Source organism: Filicampus tigris, chromosome 6 (assembly GCF_054856515.1).
Source record: "Filicampus tigris isolate MCC_2025a chromosome 6, RoL_Ftig_1.0, whole genome shotgun sequence".
NCBI lineage: Eukaryota > Metazoa > Chordata > Actinopteri > Syngnathiformes > Syngnathidae > Filicampus > Filicampus tigris.
This window is the reverse complement of record NC_141222.1, coordinates 2073422-2100000: the sequence shown is the minus strand read 5'-3', so window position 1 is coordinate 2100000 and position 26579 is coordinate 2073422. Positions and strand designations below refer to the sequence as shown.

Sequence of the window (26579 nt, the reverse complement as noted above, 5' to 3'; positions counted from 1 at the left end):
CCAATCTGAACAACTCTTTCTCTCCTTCCTTCGTGTCCAACCTCTCACACAATTTATCATATTCTGTACTTTCTATTGGGCCTTTGCCACATCCCTTGTCACCTGCCCTCTTCTTGTACTCCTGTCTTTGCTCTTCACTTCTCCTATTACCACCTTTCTTCTTCACCATCCTCTTTGTCTGTACACTTTCCTGAATTCCTCGTTCGGTGTTTTCATCTTAGGTCTGCCGAGAAATTCACTAAGCGATTTCCTACCAGCCTAACAAATCATTGGCTACATTTACATGGACACATTTATTCGGATTAAAAACCTGATCGGAATAAAATGCTTCCTGTACACATCCCATTTGGAATATTCTGACCAGATCAAGCCCATTCCAATCAAGATTTTATTCAGAACGAGATAGGTAGTTTACGTCGATTGTTAATACGATCGGCGCGCAAGAAAACACTTAATCCGACATTTCAGAACAAACCGTCTTTAACACGCATGCCTGTGATGTCAGTATGCACATTTCTGTTACTCCCAGAAGCTAGTAGAAGCTGAGCGAGCGAAAGACATGGCGGGCGCAAGTCTGAACTGGATACATTTGCAGCTCCGTTAGGAAGTGTAAACTCGACGTAACAGTGCAAATGGGAAAAATACGCAAAATAACACTAACGTTTAAAGTAGAAATGGACAGATCAAGGTTTTGTTGACACGGAGGTCGCTACAGCTTCTTCTATTACTACTTCCGGTATATTTGGACAATCTGCGCCTGTCAAAATAATTTGTTCCACTCGAAATTGTGATGCATGAACAAGCAAGTCCTAATCGATCAATGTTTTTAGTCATTATGAAAACAGTGCATCCGATCAGAATTTTAATCTGAATTCCGATTGGATTAAAAACATTTTGTCCATGTAAACGTAGCCACTGTTGCCAGTGTATCAACTCAATCATCTTCCAGTTTGTCAAAACAGCACAGAGCTTTTTTTAACTCCTTAAATGCATCACAACATTTCTCCTTTGCCAACTACCTTCAGTCACTCTCTTCCTTTTTCCCAGCACCATAATCATCTTCCACACTTCCATCTGATACTGTCTGGTCTCGTCACCACCGAACAGTCTCCAATCTCTCTCAGGTTTCGTCGTCGACATACAAAACAGCCCACCTGTGTGCACCTGCTGACGCTCTTGCATGTCATCCTGTGCTCCTCTATCTTTTGGAAATAAGTGTTCGCCATATCCATTTCCTTCCTCTTTGCAAAACCCACCGCCATCTGTAAAAACCCTTAATGTCTTAATACCAAACCTGCCCATCGAATGACATCTACTATTTACACCACTCTCTCTCTCTCTCTCTCTCTGAATATAGAAAGAATTTGATTTTATCTTCCATCATTAGAAATATTTTTTTAGTTGTTAGAGACAGAAATTGTTTGGTGGTTGATGGAATGCAACCTCTTTTTCATTCACCAGTTCTGCTCATTTACACGCACTCACACGCACAAACACACTGGTGGCCATTAGTGCTGTGAGGTCAAGGGAAACCTAATTAAAAGGGGCAGCGGGATGTTAATACCTGCTCTGTGCTCCATTAGCAGGTTCAAATAAGGCGGTGGAAATTAATTGAATTGTTTTCTCTACTCTTCATTTGCTTATCATCCTTTTTCCCACCACCTTAACAATCAATTAAATTAAATTGTTTTTATTTTTTACGAAACATATGTCTCCTTTATGGTAATCACGTCCCTCTACCTTCCCCCCATAGATCAACTTCGAAACAGCTACCAAGTGGGTAATGACCATTCTCTCAGGGTCATCTATGCCAATGGGATGTATACACATTATCAGACAGAGCCTCATATCCTGGCAGGTGAGTGCACATTACACCACAAATTTTGAATGAGAAGTCCTACTGTTAGTGTTCAGTGGCTGTATTATGATTTACATTTAATGTGTTCAAGTGCGGGCACGGACAACACACAATAAATGCTTGTCAGATAAAATTTCCTTGGTAAACCTCATCCCAGTCTTGAAGCAGTTCACTGCCCAGTATTTGGAGTTTCCACTAAGGGGGAACCGATACCGATACTGTTCTACGTTCTGATATTCTGAAAAACTACGATTCTACAACAGCCTATGCCAGCCTGTCATATTTGTGTTATGGACAATTCCGAGCTTAGGTCAAAATGACGTCACAAATCAAGATGGTGGTCAAGTCGGTGAAAACAAACTGCGCTCGGTGAAAAGCTTTAAACTTTGGGTCATTGTCATTTGACTTGTGAGGATTATTTTTAATTCCAAATGTGATGAAATGCCGTTTGACTACCATATTTTCCGGACTATAAACCCCACCAACTCTATTAAAAAAAAAAAAAAAAAATGAAAAGAACATACATAAACCACACCTTTTATATAAGCCGCACCTATCTGTTGAAAAATTAGATATAGTATGTACTGTATTTACAGAACGATTTTGAACTGTAAATGTACATGCATATACCTGAACAGATTATTTCCTAACAGTGCCTTTTAACACTGCAACAACTTTGCTGATTAAAACGGAACAGAACCAAGAGAAAATGAAGTATTTATCTTCATTTCACTGCCCGCTGCCACTCCAGTTTGTAAGTTAACTTCCGCATAACACCTAATTCATAACCTAGTGCATAGCACCCTCACCTGTTCAACTCCTCCACCTGCAGTCACATCCTGTAAATGGCAATTGTATTGTCTTGTATTGTAATTCCGGTTAAAGCGCTCCTAGCGGTGGAACAAAAATCCACAGAATAACCGCACCGGTCTATAAGCCGCATGGTTCAAAACCTAGAAAAAAATAGCATCTGATATACGTTACTGTAACAATCTGCTTGTAGAGGCAAAAGTGTGATTTTTGTTTTTTATTAGTGTTGTTCCAATACCACTTTTTGTCCCCCGATATCGATTCCGCTACCTGGCTGTGCAGTATCTGCCTAAACCGATACCTCAATGTTTGAAAAATCTAAATATAAGTGCAATTTTTCTTGTAATTCTAAATATTTGCATCCTCACTTGGATGTAAAATCATCCATATTTAAATCATCACTTGTGAAGTATCTGTCGTAACATATACACACAGAATACATCTGTTGAATAAACAGCCTATTTTCATAGCTCTTTGCGCTGGTGAGAGTGAGACATAGGCTAGATATTCACATGAATGTGCATTTGTAATAAAGCAAGGTGCGACATTTGTACATCTAAAATATATTCAGTGATTTTTGTTGACCCCCTCTGTGTGACGTCACATCTGATTCTCTTATGTTCTCCTCATTCCAGGCTATTGTATATCATTCGAGGTCATTCAATTTCATTCGGTGTCATTCCAACACATTCCACAGTTTTTCATAGAGGTCATTCAACTTCATTCCACTTCTTTCAGTGTCATTCCAACGCATTCCGCAGTTTTTATTCAGCTTCTTAGCCTTCACACGCAATTTCTCCAGGAATTGCATTCTCTAGTTAGCCTAGCGTTATTGTTCGAAATTCGATGTTGTGCCGTGCTGTAAATTACACATGATGAGAAAAATCACTTGGTCCATTTATTCTTCTCGCACTAAGAGCACACGTCATAGTGGGTTGGTGTCCCATACATTACCATATTAGCATAATGTCTTGTCACATTGTGATAGTACTAGTACGCACAACTAAATTTAACTAAACTAAATAAACTAATTTAATAAATCATAAAATGCAAGTGAATTTATAGCGACTTGATTGGCAGTTTTCCAAGAGCACATGGCATGTTCATTAATCAACAGTCATGGCAGCTCATGGTGTAGTGGGTAGAGCGTTCGTGCCGATCGTGGTGCTACTGCTTTTTTTCACCTTTGTGTTACGGGTTCAAATACCGCTGTTTATATTTGTATTTTTTACTACATTTACAATTTCTTGCAGCCAGTTGGGAGTTGTTTAACGAGACGTTTTGTTTCAAGTGTTTATTTCAGAATTGAATAGGTATGCAGTTGAACAGTTTCAATGTTGCTTGTGACTAGGGATGCTCCGATCGATCGGGCACCGATCATGATCGGACGATTTTCGTGAAAAATTACGTGATCGGAACATTCGATCAAAGCCTTTTATTGCCGATCAAAACATCCGATCACCCGCAGCTCATGCTTCGCAGCCTACAGCCGTGTTGCGTCCCTCGCTGTCCCTCCCCCTCTGCTCGCAGCGAAGCTGCGGCTGCGTTAGGGAGCCTTTCTGGCGGCGCATTTCAATTGGTGTCAATGTAGCTCACGCGGGCGGGGGCGGTTGCGTGCGGGGCAGTGCGAATAACGCGTTTGCAGTTATGAGACAAAGTGAAGCACCGAAAATGTGTCCATTCGCCCCACTCGTCGCGTATAAAACAAGTCAATGTTTTGCCATTGCGCCTCGCGGCAGCCAATCGGCATCAGGCATACTACGTGATTACGTCCCACACACAGCCAAACAGAGCCAGAGCTCAAAGGTCCCCCGTACACTGCAGTGTGTCACACACAGCCAAATAGAGCCACTCTAAAAACTGTAGAAAGAAAAAGCCCCAGAGTGAACAGGACGCTGTTTGGCTGTGTGCGACGTAGTATGCCCAATGCTGATTGGCTGCTGCGAGACGAAATGGCAAAAAAGTAGATTTGTTTAATACGCGACGTCCATAGGTCCAAAAGCATCACTCGTGCCGCCCTGCACGCAACCGCGCCTTCCCGACAAATGAAACGCGCCGCTGGAAAGGCTCCCTAACGCAGCCGTGCCTCCGCTGCGAGCAGAGTGGAGGGACCCAACACAAGGCTGCAAGGCATGAGCTGCAAGTTTTTCAGTTATCTTTGTGACTGAGTAATTGTTGTATTGTGCCAGCAACGGTTTTGTATTTCTTCATGCTTTTGAAAATATATAGAGATTTTTGTCAAAATTACGGCACTACGGTTTCCTCCCACATTCCAAAAACATGCATGGTAAGTTTATTGGACTCTCTAAATTGCCCCTAGGTGTGATTGTGAGTCCGGATGTGTGTCTGTGTGCCCTGCGATTGGCTGGCAGCCAATTCAGGGTGTCCCCCTCCTACTGCCCGAAGACAGCTGGGATAGGCTACAGCACGCCCCGCGACCCTTGTGAGGATAAGCGGTATCGATAATGGATGGATGAATTGCATAATAGCAGTCTCCATAAATAAATGGAAAAATATACAGATATTCCATGTGATCAGAATCGGTGTCGGTATCGGCCGATCCCACTCATGCATGATCGGTATCGGTGTCATAAAACCTGATCGGAACATCCCTACTTGTGACCAATCTGCAGACAAGAAAAACAAAATTATTGGACTGGCATTGACAAATTTGCCACAACTGGAATTGGGAGCCAGTTAATGTGGAACCCAGTTGAACCGTAAGACCGGTGTGAAATCCATTTGCTTTACAGAACGAAACTGTTCCATTTAAGTGCCCCTATTCTTATCTTTTGGCCACTCAAACAACTGTTGTTGGCCTGAATGTGAAGAATGCATCGCCACACAGCACCGAGGTATTTTGCCGAAAGACGCAAAAAGAAAAGCAAAGAGCAGCAAACGTGACAGTAAGCAATAAAGTACAATGGCTGACTGCGATTCGATCTCTTCAAGTGGCGTCACTCGCCAAAAATTACCTGAAATTGACGAACATTTGTATTTTCAATGTTAAGCACGTTACTATGGGTCTAATTATGAATCTGGGTGGGTTGCATCATAAAACCTAACCAATGTATGATTAAAATAGTTTTATCCCTTAGTATTACTCAAAAGATGGTTGCTCAAATTTACTTCACACTTAGTTTTTAAGATCGAGTTGCTCAGTGACATGTCAGAACGTCAAGGTTTCTTGCTTGCCTTCTGCATCTAGCCCTGCTCTCTGTTGTTATGTATAAAGACTCTGTTTTTCCACTTCCTGGACCTGTCTGTTGATCTAGTTGTACTCTTCTTGATTTTCTTGAAATTGTATCCCGCAGGGAGTGATTTTTGTAGCAGTCCATAATACAGTGTCTTCAACTTAAATGTTCATTTCACACTTTCAGATTTCCATATTAGAATAAGTAAATTTCTGATAATGAGACTTTTTAAAGAAACAAAGCAAACTAGTTTACCTTGGAGTATATTTTGAATATATATTACTTTATAACTAAGTACTAAGCATTCTTAGCTCTGATTGGGATCAAATGTATTTTTAAGAGGAGGCTCAAGAGGCACCTTTGTAGTTTGGCTTTTAAATGATTTATTTTACTTTTTTAATTTAGGCCTGTTTTTATCTAATCTTCCTGTCTCTTAGCATCATTGTTTTTTAGATTTTAGCTTGCTTATTCTTTTTTTTTTTTAGCTTTTACTCCAGTGGTTCTTCACGGGCCTACGCACTGGGAGGAGTGGCTGGCCTTCTCATGGGGGGTGTCCTCCTAGAGGCTCCTTAAGCCCAGGGGACCCTGCACTATGTGCAAAGTTTACCCTGGTCAATCTGAGCCGGGGGTCCCTGTGATGGCGGCGCTCCCTCTGGTCGTAGGCTGGCATTCCTCTCAGCGTGGATGAGCTCCCCTTGGGTGCTTTTTCCTCATTTGGTTTCTCTGAGCCTTGCCGTGTTTTTTTAACATAGTTTATCGGGTTGTGTGCGTGTGTGTGCATGTCTGAGCGCGGGCGTCCTTGTGTTGATTTGTGTGTGTTGGGAGTGGGTTTTCTTTTTATGTTATGTTTTGGATGTTTTAATTGCACAGCAGTTTTGAGTTGCATTTCTATATATGAAAAGTGCTATATAAATAAAGTTTGATTTGGAAATATACCCCATAGTGCCCCACATTACATTATAAATGTTGATTGTTTTTTTACACCTTAAATTTTGAACTCACAAAATAATAAAGTGTTTTTGTTTTTTTTTTAATAGAGTTCTTGTAACAAGATTCTAATACATTGTGCAGGTGTACCTCATGGGTCTATATATCATCCCGTATTTTCCGGGCTATACGTCGCTCCGGAGTACAAGTCGCACCAGCCATAAACTAAAGAAGAAAAAACATATATAAATCGCACTGGAGTATAAGTCACATTTTGGGAGGAAATTGTGCGCTTAGTACACAAAATTTTCCAACGAGCTACGATGGTAACATTTAGCTAACATTCACACATGTAGCATACAAGAAGTTACGGTAAGATACCTTTAAACTCACCAAAACGGTTGTGGATCGATTAAATAAGTCTTTTATTTATCCCCGACCATGTAGAATGTTTCCAAGTCTCCAAAGGTATTTATGTATTCGGTCGTAATTATGTCTTCGTCTCCTCTGTGCTCGGCTTCTTACGTGTGTGGCTGCATGATGCAATACCTGCCTGTTTGTGGTTCATTCTTGTTCAACCATCGTCTGTAAGTAACTTAGACAATTGTGTGTACCGGTAATGAGCATTCAACATTCATATACGAGATGAATTGTGGATGATTGAGGTTGTTGACTGAACATACTAATCGCTATCGCTAATGCTAATCGTGATCGCTAATCGTTAGCTCATCTTGTTCATGTCTATGAAAACACATGCGTATATAATGCATAGATTGATAGTATTTTCTGATTCTTATGCAGTTCCACAATATAAAGGGGCAATTTCGCTGTACACCTAAAGTCTGTGGAGTTTGTTTGTGAATGTTTGGATAAGCTGGCTTCCTCGACTGGCAAGGCCTTAACAGTCAAATTGCCTTTTTATCATACTATTTTAATTACCGGTACTTATTTAACAACATATTAGACTTTAACCGTTTAAATTATTCACACATTTTAATAGCTTTTAGGACGTATCTTATGTTTCTTTATGTGGTCTACAATAACACGTGAAATGATATAGAAGTAATTGCCATGGCTTGTTAGTGCTGACTTGTATCTATGATGTTTTGCCTCCCTCTGCAGGCGCTTTAGCGCTAAAGCAGCTGCAGAGGGAGGGAAAACATCATACATACAAGTCAGCACTAACAAGCCATGACAGTAATAACGTGTTAATAATTTCACATAAGTCGCACCCCCGGCCAAACTATGAAAAAAAAATGTGATTTATAGTCCGGAAAATACCGTAATCTGACAGTGTTATCTTACTGTGTCTTTCTGTCAAAATCCAGGTGCCGCCAACCCAATTGTAGCGCGACGCAACATGACGCTTCCAGGAGAGAATGGCCAAAATCTGGTGGAGTGGAGGTTTAGGAAGGAACAGACGCGAGGAAAAATCATTGTCTTTGGAAGAAAGCTCAGAGTAAGTGGAATTCAAAATGACATTAGCCATAGAAGAGAAATTTTTGGGCACAGTGTGTCTCCCCGTTTTGTCGTTGCACTCTCTGTCAAAAGTATTAGACCAGGGAAAACAATTCCTTTGTTTTTGCTGTAGACTGCAACATTGGGGTTTGGCATGAGATAAGAGATCAGCATTTCACCTTTTTATTCCCAGGCACTTCTATCCGGATCTGATACACAACTTAGAAGATTGCACCTTTTGTTTGTCCAGCCATACATTTTCTATAGTGCACATCCTGTTTCGGGTCACAGGTCGGTAGATTACACCCTGAACTGCTTGCAAGTCAATCACAGGGCACATAGACAAACAACCCTGAAGACGTACATTCACACCATCACTACATGACACGTAAGTCAGGCAAGTGAACCACAACCCTGTCAGTCACACCTACAGTATTTCATCCACACATATTGTGAGTGTTGGGACACTGACTGACGGTGTGTTTCATTGCCCAGGTGTGGAATTACGTTTATTATTCAAATAAATAGTGCTAAATGTCCACACTCAGTTTCAGATTTGCCTGTGAAGACTACATTTGTAATAGTTATAATAGTGCTGTCTCTGTGCGGCCGGTGGTTGGGTACCACTGGTTTTGTGTTTCAAACTGAAATGATCAGTGTTGGGAAACGTTACTTTATCAAAGTAATTAGTTATAGTTACTCATTACTTGCTCCAAAAAACTAACTAAGTTAGTAATTGAATCGCTTTATAATAAAAGTAACTTGTTACCAAGCAAAATAACTATTTTCACTACTCTAAAAAATGCTTTACATCAAGTCATTTGGATTTTTTTTAGAGCAGTTTTCAAAAGAAGAATTGCACATACACGTCAGTATTTATTGCACTTAAATTGAAATAGTAGGTTTACCCTGCACTTATAGTACATAAATAGTACATTTTTTTAAACAAACGTAAATATTTCACCTACATAAATGCGTTTATTTACAATAAATTAATCTAGATAACTTGTCAAGTCAAGAACCTGTTCCTCTTTGCACTGCCCTTTGGTCACATTGCACACATTACATTAAGTGAACCTATACTCTACAGTCGAATAAAGTACACTTACAATCTCAGACAAGTGGTTTTGTAGATATTCTGTGCTTTAAGTATCTCTTTGAAACATTAACAGTTAAACCATATACAGTATGTTTACAGTAACAGTAGCAAATTAAATAAACTCACAACCTGAGCCAAATACTCTGTAGAACATAGACTGAAATGATTTCAAACATTTTTTTAATTTGAAATTACAAACAGGTAAAAAACCTCTAGTGCTTTTAAATACTGAACTTCAGTATTTAAATATTATTAATATAATACTAAATATTAATTTACCCATCAATATACTCCTTCCATAACATGGGAGGACATTTACAAAGTAGGGGGATGAGCTACAAATGCTTTGGAGTAATGAGACAATGTCATCATTTAAGTGCACCGTCTGAGTGTCAGAAGTTTTACTATCACCATAAACGTCCACGCTATGTTTTGTGTTTGAAGTGGGGTTAACAACTTTACAGAAAGGTTTGGGTTTTTTTTCGGGGGGTGATGGTTGGACGTTTGTTGAGTTTTTAATCACTCCTGCCATCCCAACCCACCAGTAAAACATCTGGTACATGTTTGGCCAGTCCACACCTGATACTCGAGCACATTAATACTGGGTCTGTGTGCTCCATAAAGGGGTCTAGTAATGACCCAGGTGAAAGCAGCTGAGCGCAAAAGGTGGGGGCACTTGAGTCATTAGCCTTGGACTGGAAACCTTTGAAAGTTGTTGACATTCATGGGACTGGACTTAATTTGACCAGTCATTCAATTTACGTTGAAAAACAATTTTGTTGGTTAATTGGTCACTCTAAATTGCCCCTAGGTGTGATTGTGAGTGCGGATGTTTGTTTGTCTCTGTGTGCCCTGCGATTGGCTGGCAACCGGTTCAGGGCATCCCCTGCCTACTGGGATAGGCTCCAGCATTCCCCGTGACCCTTGTGAGGAGAAGCGCCATAGATAATGGATGGATGGATCAATTTTGTTTTTAATAATATAGTGTGCCTTTTGTTATTTAAATGAAATATACAATTTTTTGGTGTCATTCGTGCAACCCTGGCCACCAATATACTCTGGCCACAGATGAGGGGTGAGACTGATTTGCTGAACTAATTTCATTCATCAAAGATGAAAACATTTGGATTCAAAGATCATTGTTTTTGATGAAACCAGGAAAAAGACAATAACAACATGCTAGTTTTGAAAGGTTTCCCACAGCTGCCAATTCTTACGGATTGTCCGTATTTTTCGGGAAAAAACTGAACGCTAACTCATTACGTCTGTATTACTGATTGATGAGGTACGGATATTATTAAAAATCCTGGCTCACATACAGTAATTGCACAAACTTACCATGGTGGAGGGGTTTGGTGTCCCAATGATCCGAGGAGCTCCCTGGCAGGGTCACCCATGGCAGACAGGTCCTAGGTGAGGGACCAGACCAAGCACGGCTCAAAAGACCCCTTATGACGAAAAAAATAAATGAACCACATTTTCCCTTGCCCGGACGCGGATCACTTGGTGCCCCCCTCTGGAGCCAGGCCTGGAGGTGGGGCTCGTTGGCGAGCGCCTGGTGGCTGGCCTGTACCCATCACGGCTCAGATTCAGAAAACAGGTCAGCCGTGATTGGTCATTGTGAGCAGTTGTGATGTCATTTTCAGTCGACAGAAGCCAAAATGGCCGCCCCCATAGATGGCTTTAAACGAGTGCATTTTGCTGCTTAACTTATATTCCACAAACGCAAAATGAATCAGAATGCCGTGTTACAATTAGTAGGCCTGCCGGGAACATATTCTTATATGAAAAAATATGTCTGGGTTGATTTCCGCTTTAAGCTTGCCAACCTCTTTTGTAATGCAACAATGCTCACAAAACAATGAATCAGCCTCTGCGTTTAGTCTTGTTCTGTTAGCAAAGGTGACGAGTCAGGCATAACTACATATTTGTCCCCTGTTTGATTATTGCATGAAGTCTACTTACACGGTTTAATAAAAAGGAAACTGTGTCTGCAGGTTTGATTCACACAGCAGCACCACTCTCAGCAAGCTCTAATAAACCTTCATGAATGATCCACTACTAGTAACGGGATGAGTTGCAATGGGAACAGGTCGAACGCTTCATAGACAAATATGTTTTGCCACTTAGTGTGCATTAATTGAGGAGTTAATGTCATCTACTGTATGAATAATATGTATGAAAGTGTGCCTGTACATTCCAGTTGTCTTGCAATAGGAACAAGATGCCAATTTAAATCATTAAAGATGATGTGTTTGATCCTAGGACTGGCTAATGGCGCGCAAACTGGATGACAAATTGACTTTTATATGAGATTAGCATAACCCTAACATACAAAAAATGTTGGCCTGATATACAGCATTCAGTCAGTCTGCATGTGCCTAATCCTACAGAGAAGGATGCACATTTACAGGCAGTTGCATATTTCAGCAGTTTGTTGGGCAAAATAAAAAAATCCAATGGCATTACAAAATTGTCTGAGGTTATAAATTGACTATGCGGGCCAGTTAATTACAATGCTTTATGCATTAGTTTAACCGTTGTTGCTCTGGCAATGTCAGTAAGGTCATTTATGTTTTTAGTTTGCAGACCTGAATCATACTTCTTTGGCCATTTGGTCACAGCATTCAAAGTGCTACATTATTCTTTACATGCACACACACACAACCGCTCACATCAATCTTCAAGTGAGCTTCAACATTAAACAGAAAGGGCTTTCGTGAACTGTTGTAAAAGTAGAGCAACAGGATAAGTCAGAATATATTGACTGCCTATTTTTTTAAGTTTGGGTTGAGGGCTGGCGCTGAAACGGGTCCTGGAGTAATTAATTAGAATACCTGGGTCCAAAAATATCCTTGAGGCATTTTTTCTGCCTTGAGTACCCACTTATTTACATTTACACTGTCAGGAAGAAGTCAAAACCGCAGCAACAATTTCCCATTGCTAATCATGACAGTAACACACCGCCAACGCAGTAAGAAGGCCAACTTCATCATAAACCTTACCTCTGCTCACTTTGATGCTGACTGCCTGACAAAGTTGCCATTTTTACTGATTACTTTTTAACAAACCAGGCTTACTCAAGTGTGTTGTTTTAGCCAGCAAATTGTTACTGTGCTTCTGACGTCGCTTCTTCTCATAGACCCACATTTATGGAGACAGATTTATCCTGGCGATGTACATTTTTTCTTTTTTACCTTTTTTTTTTTTTTTTTTTTACAAATGACATTTGAATGAGAAAGAGAGCAAATAGAGTATGTGAGTTGTTTAAATTTCAGGGCCATGAACAGGACAGGAAAAAAAACATAAATTATAGCTGTTTCATAGACAAGACAAGGCAAAAAATGCAAACTTGTGAAAAATAAGTCTTTAAGTGGGGGTTGTTTTTTACAAGAAATGCAGAAATTATTGCAAAAATACAGAGGACTTGAAAGCAAAAAAGACATGGGTTGAAAAAGTGAGAGAAAATATCTATCAAGTGCACTACACTGTTTGCCGGCGCACTTTTTCCATGGACTATGGTGGATTGACTGACCTCAAACAAACATGCTTTCAGTGGTGGAGACATACGGAAGGCTCAACAAAACTAGGGGAACCCTAGACACATTTGTTGTCCACCAGGTAACGCCAGAGCTAGACACGGGATGTAAAGAATTGTTTTTTAACCCCTCTGATCAAGGTTAATATGGGAATGTGCAATGATGGTCAGCTTTGTGTAAACAAACATAATAATTTTGGGGTGGAATAAACAAGTACAAATGATTGACAAGTATATTTGATTGATTGACATTGATGAATAATAGCAAAAGAATACACACACAGCCATACATTAATTACAAGTTCAAACAGATAGGCATAATTTTTACTGTACAGGCAGTCGATACACTACACTTTAATTAAATAGAAAAACAATATAAAAAAAAAAAAATATATATATATTTTTCTCTTTTATGATCGTTCTTCATCCAATCAAATGCGTTTACAAAGTTCTGGTGGGTGGGACCAGAACCAGCAGTCTTTCTGCCAAAGCAGAAAGCTCTTTGCCATTGGCAACACATAGCAAAAAATCTGATTGGATGACAATACAACCTTCTAAATTATGGATTAATAAATATATTATACAGTATATATGAATTAATTGCAGATATCAATACTTTATCTTGAGGATCCATACTTAAAATTGAGCACTCTGGATCGGAATATCGATATTTTGGTATCGATCTGCCCATCCCTAGTTGAAGGCAGTCAGGTCGGCTGTCCCTGCCGATGAGATGTCCCTTATTTATTTTTTCCGGGTGTTGGCAACCCTAAGGGCACTCCATATGAAAAAACAAGCAAGCAGTGTAAAGACGTAACTGAGGCAGTGACTTACCTTGCTGAAGACCTGATTCCCATTAAAACAGTGGAAAACGAGGGGTTTTAAAGACTCTTCAAAAGTACTAGACCCGCGTAACGAGCTGTGTTTACGTTATCTTACCTTTTATGTTTACATTCACTGCACAATTTTTATAAATATTGGCACTAATCAATTCAAATTAAAACCTGTTTAGAAAGCTTAGCTGGCTTAAAATGTCATTTTTTTTCTTATAGGGTTTTATATACATTTTAAATATGTTATATATGTTTAACATGAGAAAAATTGTCAAAAATGTGCAAATTAGTTAAAAAAACAATATATAATAAAAAGAATCATGATAAAATCATGATCGGGATTTTATTTTTTAAAAATTGTGATATGATATTTTTGACATATCGCCTACCACTACAATGGGTACATTTACTTCATCACTAATGTGCGCAGCAGAATCACATTGCTCACAGGTAAAGCAAAGAAGAGTAATAAAAAGGTTTGGTTGGATCGTGAGGGTGTGTGGTGGTTGTGCAACCGAGTTTAGTCATTTTTGCTGGCCTGTGTGAAAGTGAATCGATTTGACGATTTTCTAGTCCATCCATCTATGTTTGACTAACTTTTGACTTTTAACAGTGTATTTCTTTTTTAAGAACCTTTTTTTAATCCTCCAAGTGAATCAATTTGACGATTTTCTAGTCTATGCATCTATGTTTGAACTAACTTTGGACTTTTAACAGTGTATTTCTTTTTTAAGAATTTTGTTTAAATTCTCCATTGTTTCTGATATGCAAGTGATCAGAGTGATTTATTGCCAGTCTTTCAAAAGAGTGAGATATGGTCCATTTGATTTCACAGGTATTTTCTTTTAGAATTGTTGCAACCTGAAGATGAGCTGTATCGGCACACTTTTTGGTCAATATGAATCAGTCTCTTGTTTATTCTGTTTGTGTACATTTCTACATTCAGTGACAAACCCCAAACACCATCACTTTTTTTCCTTGTAAAATGTGAACATATCTCTCTTAATCTGTGTTATTTTCATCCTAAGGTGAATGGAAGAAACCTGTTGTCTGTAGATTACGATCGCACTCTACGTATAGAGAAGATTTATGATGATCACCGGAAGTTCCTCCTGAAGATCATCTATGACACCCAAGGGCATCCAACGTTATGGGTTCCAAGCAGCAAGCTCCTCGCTGTTAACCTGACATATTCCAGGTAAACATCTGTGTTCTGAGGAAGTTAGCACACTGATTCAGGATTGTTCTGAAATTCAATTCATTCAGTGTCATTATTGGCCACTTTCTATATGAAGTACAGTTGGACCCCAAGTTATAAAACTTTGAAGAGAAGCACCAGATCCCCATGGCAGTGTTTAATGCTGAATCATTGGTATTTAAATGGCACTTTTTTGTTTTCTTTCCAATCCTTTGTTATGTTACACTGTAACACTAGGGGCCCTGTTTTGGCAGACAGGCTTCGTTCAATCCCACAACGGCGCAAACACCCTATTGCGCCCAATTCTACCTGTGCAAAGTCTAGCAAAATACCATCCATAAAGAAAGAAAACTACACCCATGCACACAGTTAGACTGCACTCCGCGCTGTACTTGTGCTGGGAATGAAAATCGTGCTCTTAGTGACAATTCTATGTTAACCAATCAATGGTAATCAGCAGTACCAAACCCTACAATTGTGAACCATACAACTAAAACTACTTTGTAGTATTCCTCTGAGAGTGTGCTAAAACTGTAATAGCTATTTTGGAACCTTTACAATCAGTAGCGGCGCCAGAGCGGGGGCAAGAGAGCGGTCGGCCCAGGGCCCACAAGCTCACAGGGCCCATGATAGGTCCCCGTTTTGTAGGATATGTTCATGTATAATCATAAATGTATATAATATAATGATAAAATGTGCCATGTGGGCCCTCTACACCAGTGCCCCCCAACCTTGTTTCTGCCACGGACTGGTTCATACAAGTCTATACCGTTCGCGGCCCGGCCCGGTTAGCGGCCCGCAGCCCGGTACCGTGGTAAAGTCACTTTCATAAGGGCCATCGAGAATGCTCCGCAACCTCTGTGCTGATACCTACGCTCCGCCCCTGTTTACAATGGAAACTCTAAACTATGCAGAACATTACAAATTTAACCAACCCAATCTGTTCAGTGATAATGAGCAGATTTGACAAAGTTCTGCACAACATTATGAAATTAGACACTCACTCACTGTAATTTGATGGTCCTGATTGATAACTTTGTGCTGTGATTTCTAACCACTGCTCCACAGCACAGTGTGCCATGAGAGATTATCAGGTTTACTGTGGGAAATTATTATATAATTTTACCGAATCTATCCGACAATTATTTAGTTGCTAAAAATACTGTATCTTTGTTCACCTATCTCTGCCAGCAATCTATAGTGACAGATAGAACAGTAAATTGCCAAGTTATTGGCCCAATTAATCTTCCACTAGATGGCAGAACCTACAATGACCCTGTATATCCACCTGCTGTCATTCTTACAGCAGAAAAATACATTTTTGTACAACTAAACAGGCATAGATTTCATTATTTCAAAAATACGTTTGTGTATTTTTTTTATTTTATGATATACAGTAAGAATATTGTAATGAAAAATATGTGCCCTGGCTCAATAAAGGTAGGGAAACACTGACTTAATGGACTACAGATGCCCATCTGAGTTGAGTGTAAGGCGAAATGTTTTAACAATCATATATTAATGAGGTTTTCTGTGTGCGTCCAGCTCTGGGCAGGTAACTGGCCTGCAAAGGGGTCCAACCACAGAGAAATGGGAGTATGACAGTCAAGGAAGAATCATTTCCAGAGTATTTGCTGATGGAAAGACATGGAGCTACACTTATTTAGATAAGGTAAAGGAGAACTACAAATTATATACATTTTCTATGGACACGATTGTCATTGGGGCTGAGGGTTTACCGGTAATTGAAATCTAATTGTGATTTTGATTTTGGCTTCTTTCGATCTTTAAAACGTTATAATTTAAATGTTAGTTCAAATGCTTACGGGAAGTTAGCATACATTTCGGGAGTGATAGACAAATAATGTTCAAATAACGAATATTCACACACAAACACTGTGGAAAAACATGCACTAAGGTAAGATAACAGAACGCAAAGGCATACATTCTTCCCAATCTGCGATAAACAAGTTATATTAATAGAATTCAATCGCAAATTTCTTCTGGTCTCATGTACTCCATGCATGCACGGCACCAGACTGCCCCTAAGAGGCCAAAATGCACAGGGGCAGCCGGTATTTGTTTTTATTTTTTCAATTGCTATTATTTTTGTAGATTCTTATTTTATTTTCATACTAATTTATTTTCTTGTTGTCCTTTAAAGACACCTTTAAAGTTGAGTTTTCAAGGATTCAAGTAATTTTGCTTTCCTCAAAATTCAAAGATATAAATGATACAGATCCAATGACTTTTGTTTTTGTCATACCAACACACATTGCCTCGTGACCTTGCATGAAATACAATCCCAGTAAGTCCCAAGACTTGTGAATATAACATAAGATAAAATAAATCAGATAACGAGATAACGGTAATACTTATTCAAGGCTTCAATGGATGCAAAGGCACCAAAGACGTGGATGGTGCAGAATGAAAAAGCAAGAGGCTTGCATTTCACATGATATTTACAATGTCATTTTGTACTTGACAAAAAGAATAGTGTTCAAGAATTAAGTGTTCAACGTGCAGGGATGAATAAATAAAGTTTTGAAATCAATTAATAATCATATTAATAATCGTGATTATTATTTTTTTCCATAATTGTCCAGCCCTACTGCATATGCATACCCATATCCATGCACAGCAATCCTACCAACTCAAGGGGAAAGATAGAAGCCCACATGCATCTTTCTCTCAGTGAAGAACAGAGACAGAAGTGTCTGCAGAGACACGATAAAAAGATAAATGGCACGCATATACACACACCAAAAAGCATACTAAAAGGCTTGTTCTCTGTTCCTTCCACACACAAAGCAAGGTTATCACTGTAAATTTGTGACCAAACACAGGAAGCAACACTAACTGAAGCCTGTCCCCTTGCGGAAAGTGTTATGTCCCAAAGTTAGCAAGGAGAACAAATCATGTGAAACTCGCTTTTTGCTACTAACAGACCTCTCATGTCTCACAGTTAACTTATAAGGAGCTCTGTATTCGTTCAGTTTTCACAAATAAAGGGAATACACTACACAAGAAAATATTCTTTGAACCTTCACAAAAAGCAGTACCACCATGGTGATTCTCAACACACTGATTAAAAATGTCACTCCGCAACCACAAAGCTGCAGACATACGGATCCCGTTGTATTTTTTGTTAAATCTAAAAAACCTTAATATATATATATATATATATATATATATATATATATATATAGATATAGATATATAGATAGATAGATATTGTACAGTTGTGTTCAACATAATAGCAGTGTGTTTAAAAAGCTCACAACCCTATTGCAGTAGTCTTGTACTTTTTATTTTCTTGCACTGGGAACACTGCACATCTTATTCTAAAACAAAACATGAAGAAATGTTTAGCAGTTTTTGGATTGCTTTACAGAAAATGAAAATTGTGCTGTTCAATAATAATATATAGTAATATTATAATGGGTCTTTTTCTTTACAAACTTGAATATTTACTTTGTGAATTCAGATTTTCTAGGATTTAGCATTCCCGTGGCTCAGGAAACTAATATTTAGTTGTATGACCACCGTTTCTGAGAACTGCTTCACATCTGTGTTGCATGGAGTCCACCAACTTCTTGCACCTGTGAACAGGTATTCCAGCCCAATAGTCCACAATTCCTTTGCATTTCTGGGTTTTGCCTCAGAAACAGCACTTTTGACATCACTGCATACATTTTCTATCGGATTAAGGCCTGGGGATTGAGCTGGCCACTCAATAACTGTAACTTTGTTGGTCTGAAACCAAGATGCTGCGCGATTACTGGTGTGTTTGGAGTTGTTCTCTTGTTGAAACACCCATTTCAAGGGCATTTCCTCTTCAGCATATGGCAACATGACCACGAGTCTTGTTCCGATACCGATACCACATTAAAACACCGGGATCGGTATCTGCGAGTACTTACAATTAACCATTGTAATGCCATTTGCCATTTCCCGATGCTGCACTAGTAAAGACCGTTGAATGCAGCGCTTTGTATCTTGCTCCCTGCTGCTTTTTCATGTGTGTGTGGGGGGGCGGGGGGTTACAGGAGATATAATGTCGGCGATATTTAACTACTTCAACATAGAAACTCCAGCTAGAGCGAATGTTGCAAGGGGCGGAACCAAAGTGACCAGGTTCAATACGTTAAACCTGATGCAACATTTGAGAACGAAACATGTGAACAAGCACCAAGAGCTTGCGGCAGCGGCGGCAGCGAGCATTAACAAGGGGAATTGACTGCAACAACAACCCCTGCTCAATTTACATTGAATGCAGTGCCTTGTATCTTGCTCATTCACGACACTGGTGTGTGGTGACTGTTCTGTATTAGCCGTCGCTCTTAACCAATGGCGGGGCTGCTTTTTCATGTTGAGAGAAAAAAAACAGTGAGGTACACGAGAAATAATGTCGGCGGCGATATGGAACTACTGTACTTCAACATAGAAACTCCAGCGAGTACAACAGCTAAGTGCAAATTTGGCGGTGCGAAAGTTGCAAGAGGTGGAACTAAAGTGCCAGGTTCAATACATCAAACCTGATAAAACATTTGAGGACGAAACATGTGAACAAGCACCAAGAGCTTGCGGCGGCGGCAGCGAGCATGTGCAAGGGGAATGGACCGCAACAACAAACCCTGTTCAATTTTGGATTTTGGAGTTGAACTTGTTGGATTTTTGGTTTTGGTTTTGAAAGTGAATTTGGGAGCGGGAGTTGTTGCTAGATACCTTGTGTATATTATTTCTTAATTTTTCCTGTTTCACAAAGGTTTTTAAGTCTGACCAAGCCATGATAGCAATGGTTTTACATCCAAGTGAGTATGCAGTTCTTTAGAATTACAAGAAAAAAACTGCTCATATATACCTTTTTTTTTTCTCAAAAGTCTGGCATCGGTACAGTATCGGCATCGGCCAATACCGCACAGCTGGGTATTGGAATCGGTATCGGGGCCAAAAAATGGCATCGGAACAACACTAATGACCGCTTCAAGTATTTGGACATATTCAAGCTGATCCATGATCCGTGGTATGAGATAAATAGGCCCGACACCATAGTGAGAGAAACATCCCCACATCATGATTCTTGCACCACCATGCTTCACAGTCTTCAGAGTGTATTGTGGCTTGAATTCAGTGTTTGGGGGTCGTCTGACAAACTGTCTGCGGCCTTTGGACCCAAAAAGATCAATCTTACTTTCATCAGTCCACAATATGTTTCTCCATTTCTCTTTAGACCAGTTGATGATGGCAAATTGTATCCTCTTCAGCACGCTGTTTTCCCATCTCCAAACATTTTTTTTAATCCAAATATGCTGTTCTTCTGAACAATGTCTGGAGTCATTTATTTTTCTCAGAGAGACACACATGGCGACAAGCTGGCTCATCCTTAAATAAGGGCCACCTGATTGACACCTGTTTTTTCACAGAATGAATGACCTCACCTTTTGAACTCCACACTGCTATTTTTTGAACATGCCTCCTTCAATGAATTGTTCAATTGTACAGACTCAGGAGCATGCATGAAGAATGGTGGATCTGTTAGTTTTCCATGACTCTAATATACCTACTGGTCTAGTAATGTAGTAATAGCATTTCTACCAAAAACAGTGATTGATCTGGTTAATCAAGTTGGACTGCTATTATTTTGAACACAACTATATGTCTAATGGCCCAGTTCCTTTAGTTGTGTTCCACAATGTTGACGTGAAGCACATCTACACCATATGTTGGACCAAACCAAGTCCTAAAGCAGCAATCTACTAAGCCAGTGACTTCTATCTCGCTGATCTAAATGATCTAGTAATAGAAGTATAAATAGCCAAAGTCCCAGAATCTCTTCACTGCAGTGTATTCAGGTTTATAAGGGACTTTCCGGTATCTATGGGGGTGGACCCTCGTGCCAACACATCCATATACCTTAATGCCATACAGTGTGTTCAGTAGCTTTCACAGTCACTCCTTAAAGAGCTTTCTTTGACACCTCAGCCTGACTAGCAATGGCAGCTTCTTGTTACAAACAAGATACTGTTGTAGAATTTGATGCCAAAACCAGGTTAAAGATTGCATGATATTATTTGTAGAAAAGTATTTTCTGTGAGGGAAATAGTATGACAACATTCTATTAAAACATTGCAAGACCAAAACATGCACAATGCCCCCTCTCCACTGGTGCTGAGTAGGCACGGGCTGCCTTTACTGTCAAATTCTGCAAATGTGGAAACCAGTCGATAATGGATGGGATGAGCTGCTAATTTAGGGTCACCTCTCCACTGTAATCTCACTCTACTCAAGGCTGGGGTGCCCTTGAGCAAGCCATCAACATTTACGCGGGCTTGGGAAAGAATCGCATTGCTTATGTGAGTCTAGTGCTTGATGGGAAACAGGACGTTTTTAATACCTCTATCGGTAATACTTGAGATTCTCAATCCTGATGTTAAAAGTTTTTCTCATGTGTAAATGGCAAAGGTTATTTTGGAAGAAAGGTTCAAAGTAAAGAAAGTCAGGTAATTACCGTAAATATAATTAAGATTCTCTTGGTTGGTTTTGTGTGTGTAGTAACAAAAACATAGCAAGTCTAAATCTGATTTGATAGGCAATTCATTAACAGTAGTTTTATTATCAAAGATCAGTGAAGCAGTGATTGGAAAAGTTGGAGGTCCATAATTATTATTAATTAATAATATCAATTTATTTTTACTATGAACATGAATTGCACATATTCACCAGCGATGGCACACAGCTGTCAGAATTATTTGTATTCAATATTAAACCAAATCAGATCATCAAATCAGGAAGTAGCATCACATTTACAATTTTTGTAATGTATTTTTTGGCTTCACTTCCCCCCAAGTTAGTTTCTCACTGTATTTGTAGCTCGGTGTTAGTACTCCAACCACTACAACTACTAATTATAATAATAATATTAGCAATGATATTGTTATTATTCAAATGTATGCTTTTCTTGCCACTCAAAAGGCAAACCGATTAAGTAGCCTGTATACAAAACTGAAATTTAACAGTAGGGAAAGTGAGCGCTGTTGTTACGCTTATTACGTTAGAATGAATTGTAATATGCCTACCTTGTCGCTTTTCATGCGCGTAATGTCAATGTGTGGGACATCTCTTGACCACAAGAAGCGTTCCAAGTCCTCCTCCATGATTCTTGCAGTCTCCGACGTACTGTCGTCTCTCAAACAGCCCGCTCATTAGAGATTACAGTAGCCAAATTGACCTGGGAGTACATAAACCCGCATTAAAAAAAAAAGCGCTTCCTTCCCAAAAAAAAACCTTTGCGGTTCCCTCTCAATAATTGCGAGGGAATGCAAAACTTTGCGAGGGAACGCAAATTGTTTTGCGAAGGAACGCAAAATTGTTGGGGTTTTTTTAACTTCCATGTCCCCTTAGGGGCTCTATACGAGCGCGTGCTGTTGAGTTGGACATTTTTTTCCTTCCATTGGAGTATGTTCGAGAAGCCGAGCAGTTGAGTGAGTCAACGGTAGTAGCGAGTACCTCCACCTTGGCGAACGACATGAGGAGCAACTCCTCGGCAACCGTCTGCCAAAGCAGAGTGAACACGCTTTGAACGGCGAATGCGCGTTCTCAGCCCGCCGGCCTGCTGAGAGACGATCGCGAGTTAGCAAGCTAAGCTAACTCACACCACGGAGACGAGAGGACACCCGTAGCCATTCGCGGTGTGTCACAGTCTGCAGGGGCAGGCTGTGAGCATCAGTTGGACTGGACAGCGTCTTCCGAATCCACAGTGATAGCAGCAGTCAGCCAACCTCTACAACGGAGCTCCTCCCCGACGTTCAACAAGCAGGTGCACTCGCTCACTCACTGGCAGAGGAAAAGTTTCTCCTCCTCTTCTACAGTAACTGCAGCAACGCTGCACGTGTTTTTTTGTTTTTTTTCGCTGCATGGGTTTAAACCCTTCGCAAAATTATCATCCGCCCCCCTTGTTAGCTCAGGCGGCTACGAGCCGCAAACTAGGCAAGAGGAAACGAAGCAACAGGACTGACTCCAGCCAAACAAGCACGTCGTGTGTGAAGTGAAGTTGAACCATCCAATCACCTGCAGAACCACTGAACCAACCCAATCACGTTGTTTCACCGGCGCATTTTTGTACGACACGAAGCTAAAAGACGCCCCTATCCGTTTTTTTCTCTTACGATCCAATGACAGCCTTATTTTATTAATACTATTTTTATTATTTGAATACAAAATAAGTGCAACAAATGTGGTATCACTGAGTAATGTGGTAACAATTTATATTCTGAAAATTCACTAGAATGCACCATATGAAGTGTAATATAAATAAATACATAAAAATTGTGTGTGTGTGTGTATATATATATATATATATATATATATATATATATATATATATATATATATATATATATATATATATATATATATATTCGGGCAGTGGACGGGGGACCCCCTGAATTGGTTGCCAGCCAATCGCAGGGCACACAAAGACAAACATCCGCACTCACAATCACACCTAGGGGCAATTTAGAGAGTCCAATCAACTTACCATGCATGTTTTTGGAATGTGGGAGGAAACTGGAGTACCCGGAGAAAACCCACGCAGGGAGGCCAGAGCCGGGATCGAACCCACGACCTCTGAACTGTGAGGCGGACGTGCTAACCAGTCGAACACCGTGCCGCCATATATATCTATCTATATATATGTGCCTGCGTGGGTTTTCTCCGGGTACCCCGGTTTCCTCCCACATTCCAAAAACATGCTTGGTAGGTTAATTGGACAATCTAAATTGCCCCTAGGTGTGATTGTGAGTGCGGATGTTTGTTTGTCTCTGTGTGCCCTGCGATTGGCTGGCAACCAATTCAGGGTGTCCCTGCCTACTGCCCGAAGACAGCTGGGATAGGCTCCAGCACTCCCCGCGACCCCTATAACGAATAGTAATGTTTAGGCATATTGTTAACAAATGGATATGCTTTGGATGATGTTGCTAGGTTGTTCTTTGTCTGTGTTGTTGCAGACCACAATAAATAGACGTGTTAAGTGGAATACGGGCCTGTGTTTTCTGACAGGATCACCCAAATTCATACCTTGCCACTCTAAAATAGGGTCAGCTGGAGACATCATACCAATCATATGATCCTCTCCGTTTTACTCCGTGACCCAGATCACCTATTTGACCTGAACTTTTGAAGTCTTTGCACCAGAGTGAATTTAGCTGCGGTTGAGTATTGGCTGATGGCGGAATGCTCACTTGAGGACCTAGGGTGTTTTGGGGCTGGTGCAAAACATCCTTAACTGTCATAATCCGCTTGACTTCCAATCCTTGTTGCTCGCTTGTAGCTCTTAGACCTGCTGTTTCTCTCTCAGCTCCTCTTATCTCTGGACCATGTGAAGTTTGCACTGTGTCATCATCAATGTCACACTTCAATAGTGAAATTTTGTCCTTCAATAACGATAATTCGGACATGCCTTCATCCTCTAGCTCCTCTAGTTCGTCTCTTTCAAAATGATTCAAATTGTGAGTCATCAATTATATACGTGTTTTGCGTTTCACATTTCCAGATTTGTTGAGAAAATCACATATTTCCAAGAGATCATCTTTGGTCAGTGTATGCAACATTCCTAGTACCTCTTGTAGCTGCTCCATCATGCTGACGGAGCAGGAAGTCTGTTGGCTAAACAGGAGTTGACGCTGAACTGGAAGGCTTTACTTTTCCTCTGATGATCTCTAATTGGCCTCAGTTGACGGAAAGGTGACCCACCAATTCCCAGCTCTCTTCAGCAGCAACGATTATCCCCTGCAATCTGCCTCGGTTGTAGTGTGAAGGATTTAGTTTGTTCAGAATTCAGCGAATTGGTCGTGGACAATGGACATCTGAACAGCAATCCCAATGGTGTCTCCAAATGTTATACCCTGAATTTGATCTGAAAACGGAGAAATAATCACAACAGTGATTGTGTGCTGTTTCCTCAGCAGACTACTTGAGTCAGTCAACAATTCACAGTATATTTCCAAGAAAAACAGTAAATTAAATCATTTTCAAGTAATTTAAATAAAATGAAATTATACCACATTTCCAGTAATTTCCTTTTTAACCAAACAATTTCTGTTCAATGGTGGGTAGGTGAGTAGAGTAGCCAAAAATTGTACTCAAGTAAAAGTACTGTTAGTTCAGAATAATATGACTCAAGTAGAAGTAAAAAGTAGTCATCCAAATAATTACTTGAGTAAAAGTAAAAAAGTACTTTGTGGAAAAAAAACTACTCAAGTACTGAGTAACTGTAGCAACGTCTCATTTATGTTTTAGGTTTTTTTTAAAATAACTATTCAATCAAACGAAAATACAAAATCATCTTCAGGCAAATTAAAGTCCATCCAATCAATAAAATGAATTACATTTAATTAAAGAATAACTTAAAATAATCTTAAACTAAATTGAAGTACTTTAATAAACAATAAAATATTAATAGTATAAATTAAGCACAATTAGCACAAAATTTCAGCCCCTGTACTTTTTTTTTTTTAACAGGCTCCGCGGCAGAACAACAAAGTAGCCGATGAGCTCGTATAAACTGTGTGTGTGGGTGCGTGTGTGTGCGTGCGTCTGTGTGTTTCAGTGTGTGTATGTGACAAAACATGCAAAAACAAACATTTTTCCCAAATAATCTCCTCTTCTGTGTTTGCATAGTCAGAATTGCTGCGTGACATTTTCGATCCGTTTCATCCGAGAACAACTCTTTCCCGCAGCTGAAGTTGAACATGATCACGTGACGAGACTGCAGCGCTATACGGCCATACCGCTACGTTTGATCGGTGAAACAGTCACATGGTAGAGCCTGGCGCAGGTCTCTGACAAAATAAATGTGCCTTTCTCTGAAAGAGAGAGTGAGAGAGATAGACGCTTATGTACACGGAGGGAATTTAAGAAACGGGTTGAATGTAGCCTAATGTAGCGGAGTAAGAGTACAGTTTCAACATGTAACTGCTACTATTTCTTAACAAGCGGGGCTCGTACGGGCACACACATTTGATGCTCGGCAAATTAACTTAAAACACGGAGAAGATTTACACAGTATTGTCTTTTACACTCAGAACAATGTAAACTAGTTAATGACAAACAATAAATGAACTCCCAGCCCGCGACATACCTGAAAACAGGGAGAAATAATTACGAGTGATTGTGTGCTGTTTCCTCAGCAGACTTTACTTGAGTGAGGAAACTCTCCAACGGCCGCCTGCCAGGTGCATGGAGACATAAACAATCCATCTCAGATTGTTCGATTAAAAACTAGAGTAGATCCCAGGTAGACAGCATCACTAGTGTGATGAGCAAGAAAATATTCAAATAAAATATATATTTTTTTTCATATTAATAAAGTAGTCATTTTTTTATCCTCAGCAATACAGTATTAAAGTTTTAATCTTATCAGATTCCTTTCATATTACAAATAATACATTTGTCAGACTTTAATATTTCAACTTGTTACATTGTGCGTGGTTGTGTATATCAATATTTTTTGGCATAGTTTATGCTTATTACATTTTGTGATATGTATGATTTATATTATTTATAGTATTCATATTGTTTATTTTGTATTTGTGCAAGTTTTCAAGTAATTTTAAAGTAATTTAAGTGTCTCGATACCCCTACTTACTGTACCGTTGATATGTT

The 26579-nt window shown here is 39.7% G+C and overlaps 1 protein-coding gene and 1 long non-coding RNA gene across 9 annotated transcripts in view; one reads left to right on the top strand and one right to left on the bottom strand.

The window, feature by feature from the left end:
• Positions 1 to 26579, top strand: part of tenm3 (teneurin transmembrane protein 3) — a 390360-nt gene that overhangs the window by 345241 nt on the left and 18540 nt on the right. For all 7 annotated transcript variants that reach the window (XM_086034264.1, XM_086034268.1, XM_086034265.1 and 4 more), the window contains 4 exons: positions 1754 to 1858; positions 8118 to 8248; positions 14746 to 14915; positions 16461 to 16587. In XM_086034264.1, coding sequence (XP_085890390.1) covers positions 1754 to 1858; positions 8118 to 8248; positions 14746 to 14915; positions 16461 to 16587 — 533 coding nt within the window. The remainder of the gene's footprint in view (positions 1 to 1753; positions 1859 to 8117; positions 8249 to 14745; positions 14916 to 16460; positions 16588 to 26579) is intronic.
• On the bottom strand, positions 14610 to 26128 carry LOC147145450 (uncharacterized). Of its 2 annotated transcripts, none has more exons than XR_015087252.1 (4): positions 26056 to 26128; positions 24536 to 24831; positions 21995 to 22146; positions 14610 to 14930 (listed from the first exon to the last, which is right to left on the bottom strand). It is a non-coding gene; the product is annotated as an uncharacterized LOC147145450 (long non-coding RNA). The 2 variants fall into 2 exon arrangements; XR_015087253.1 differs by lacking the exon at positions 26056 to 26128 and adding an exon at positions 25558 to 25636.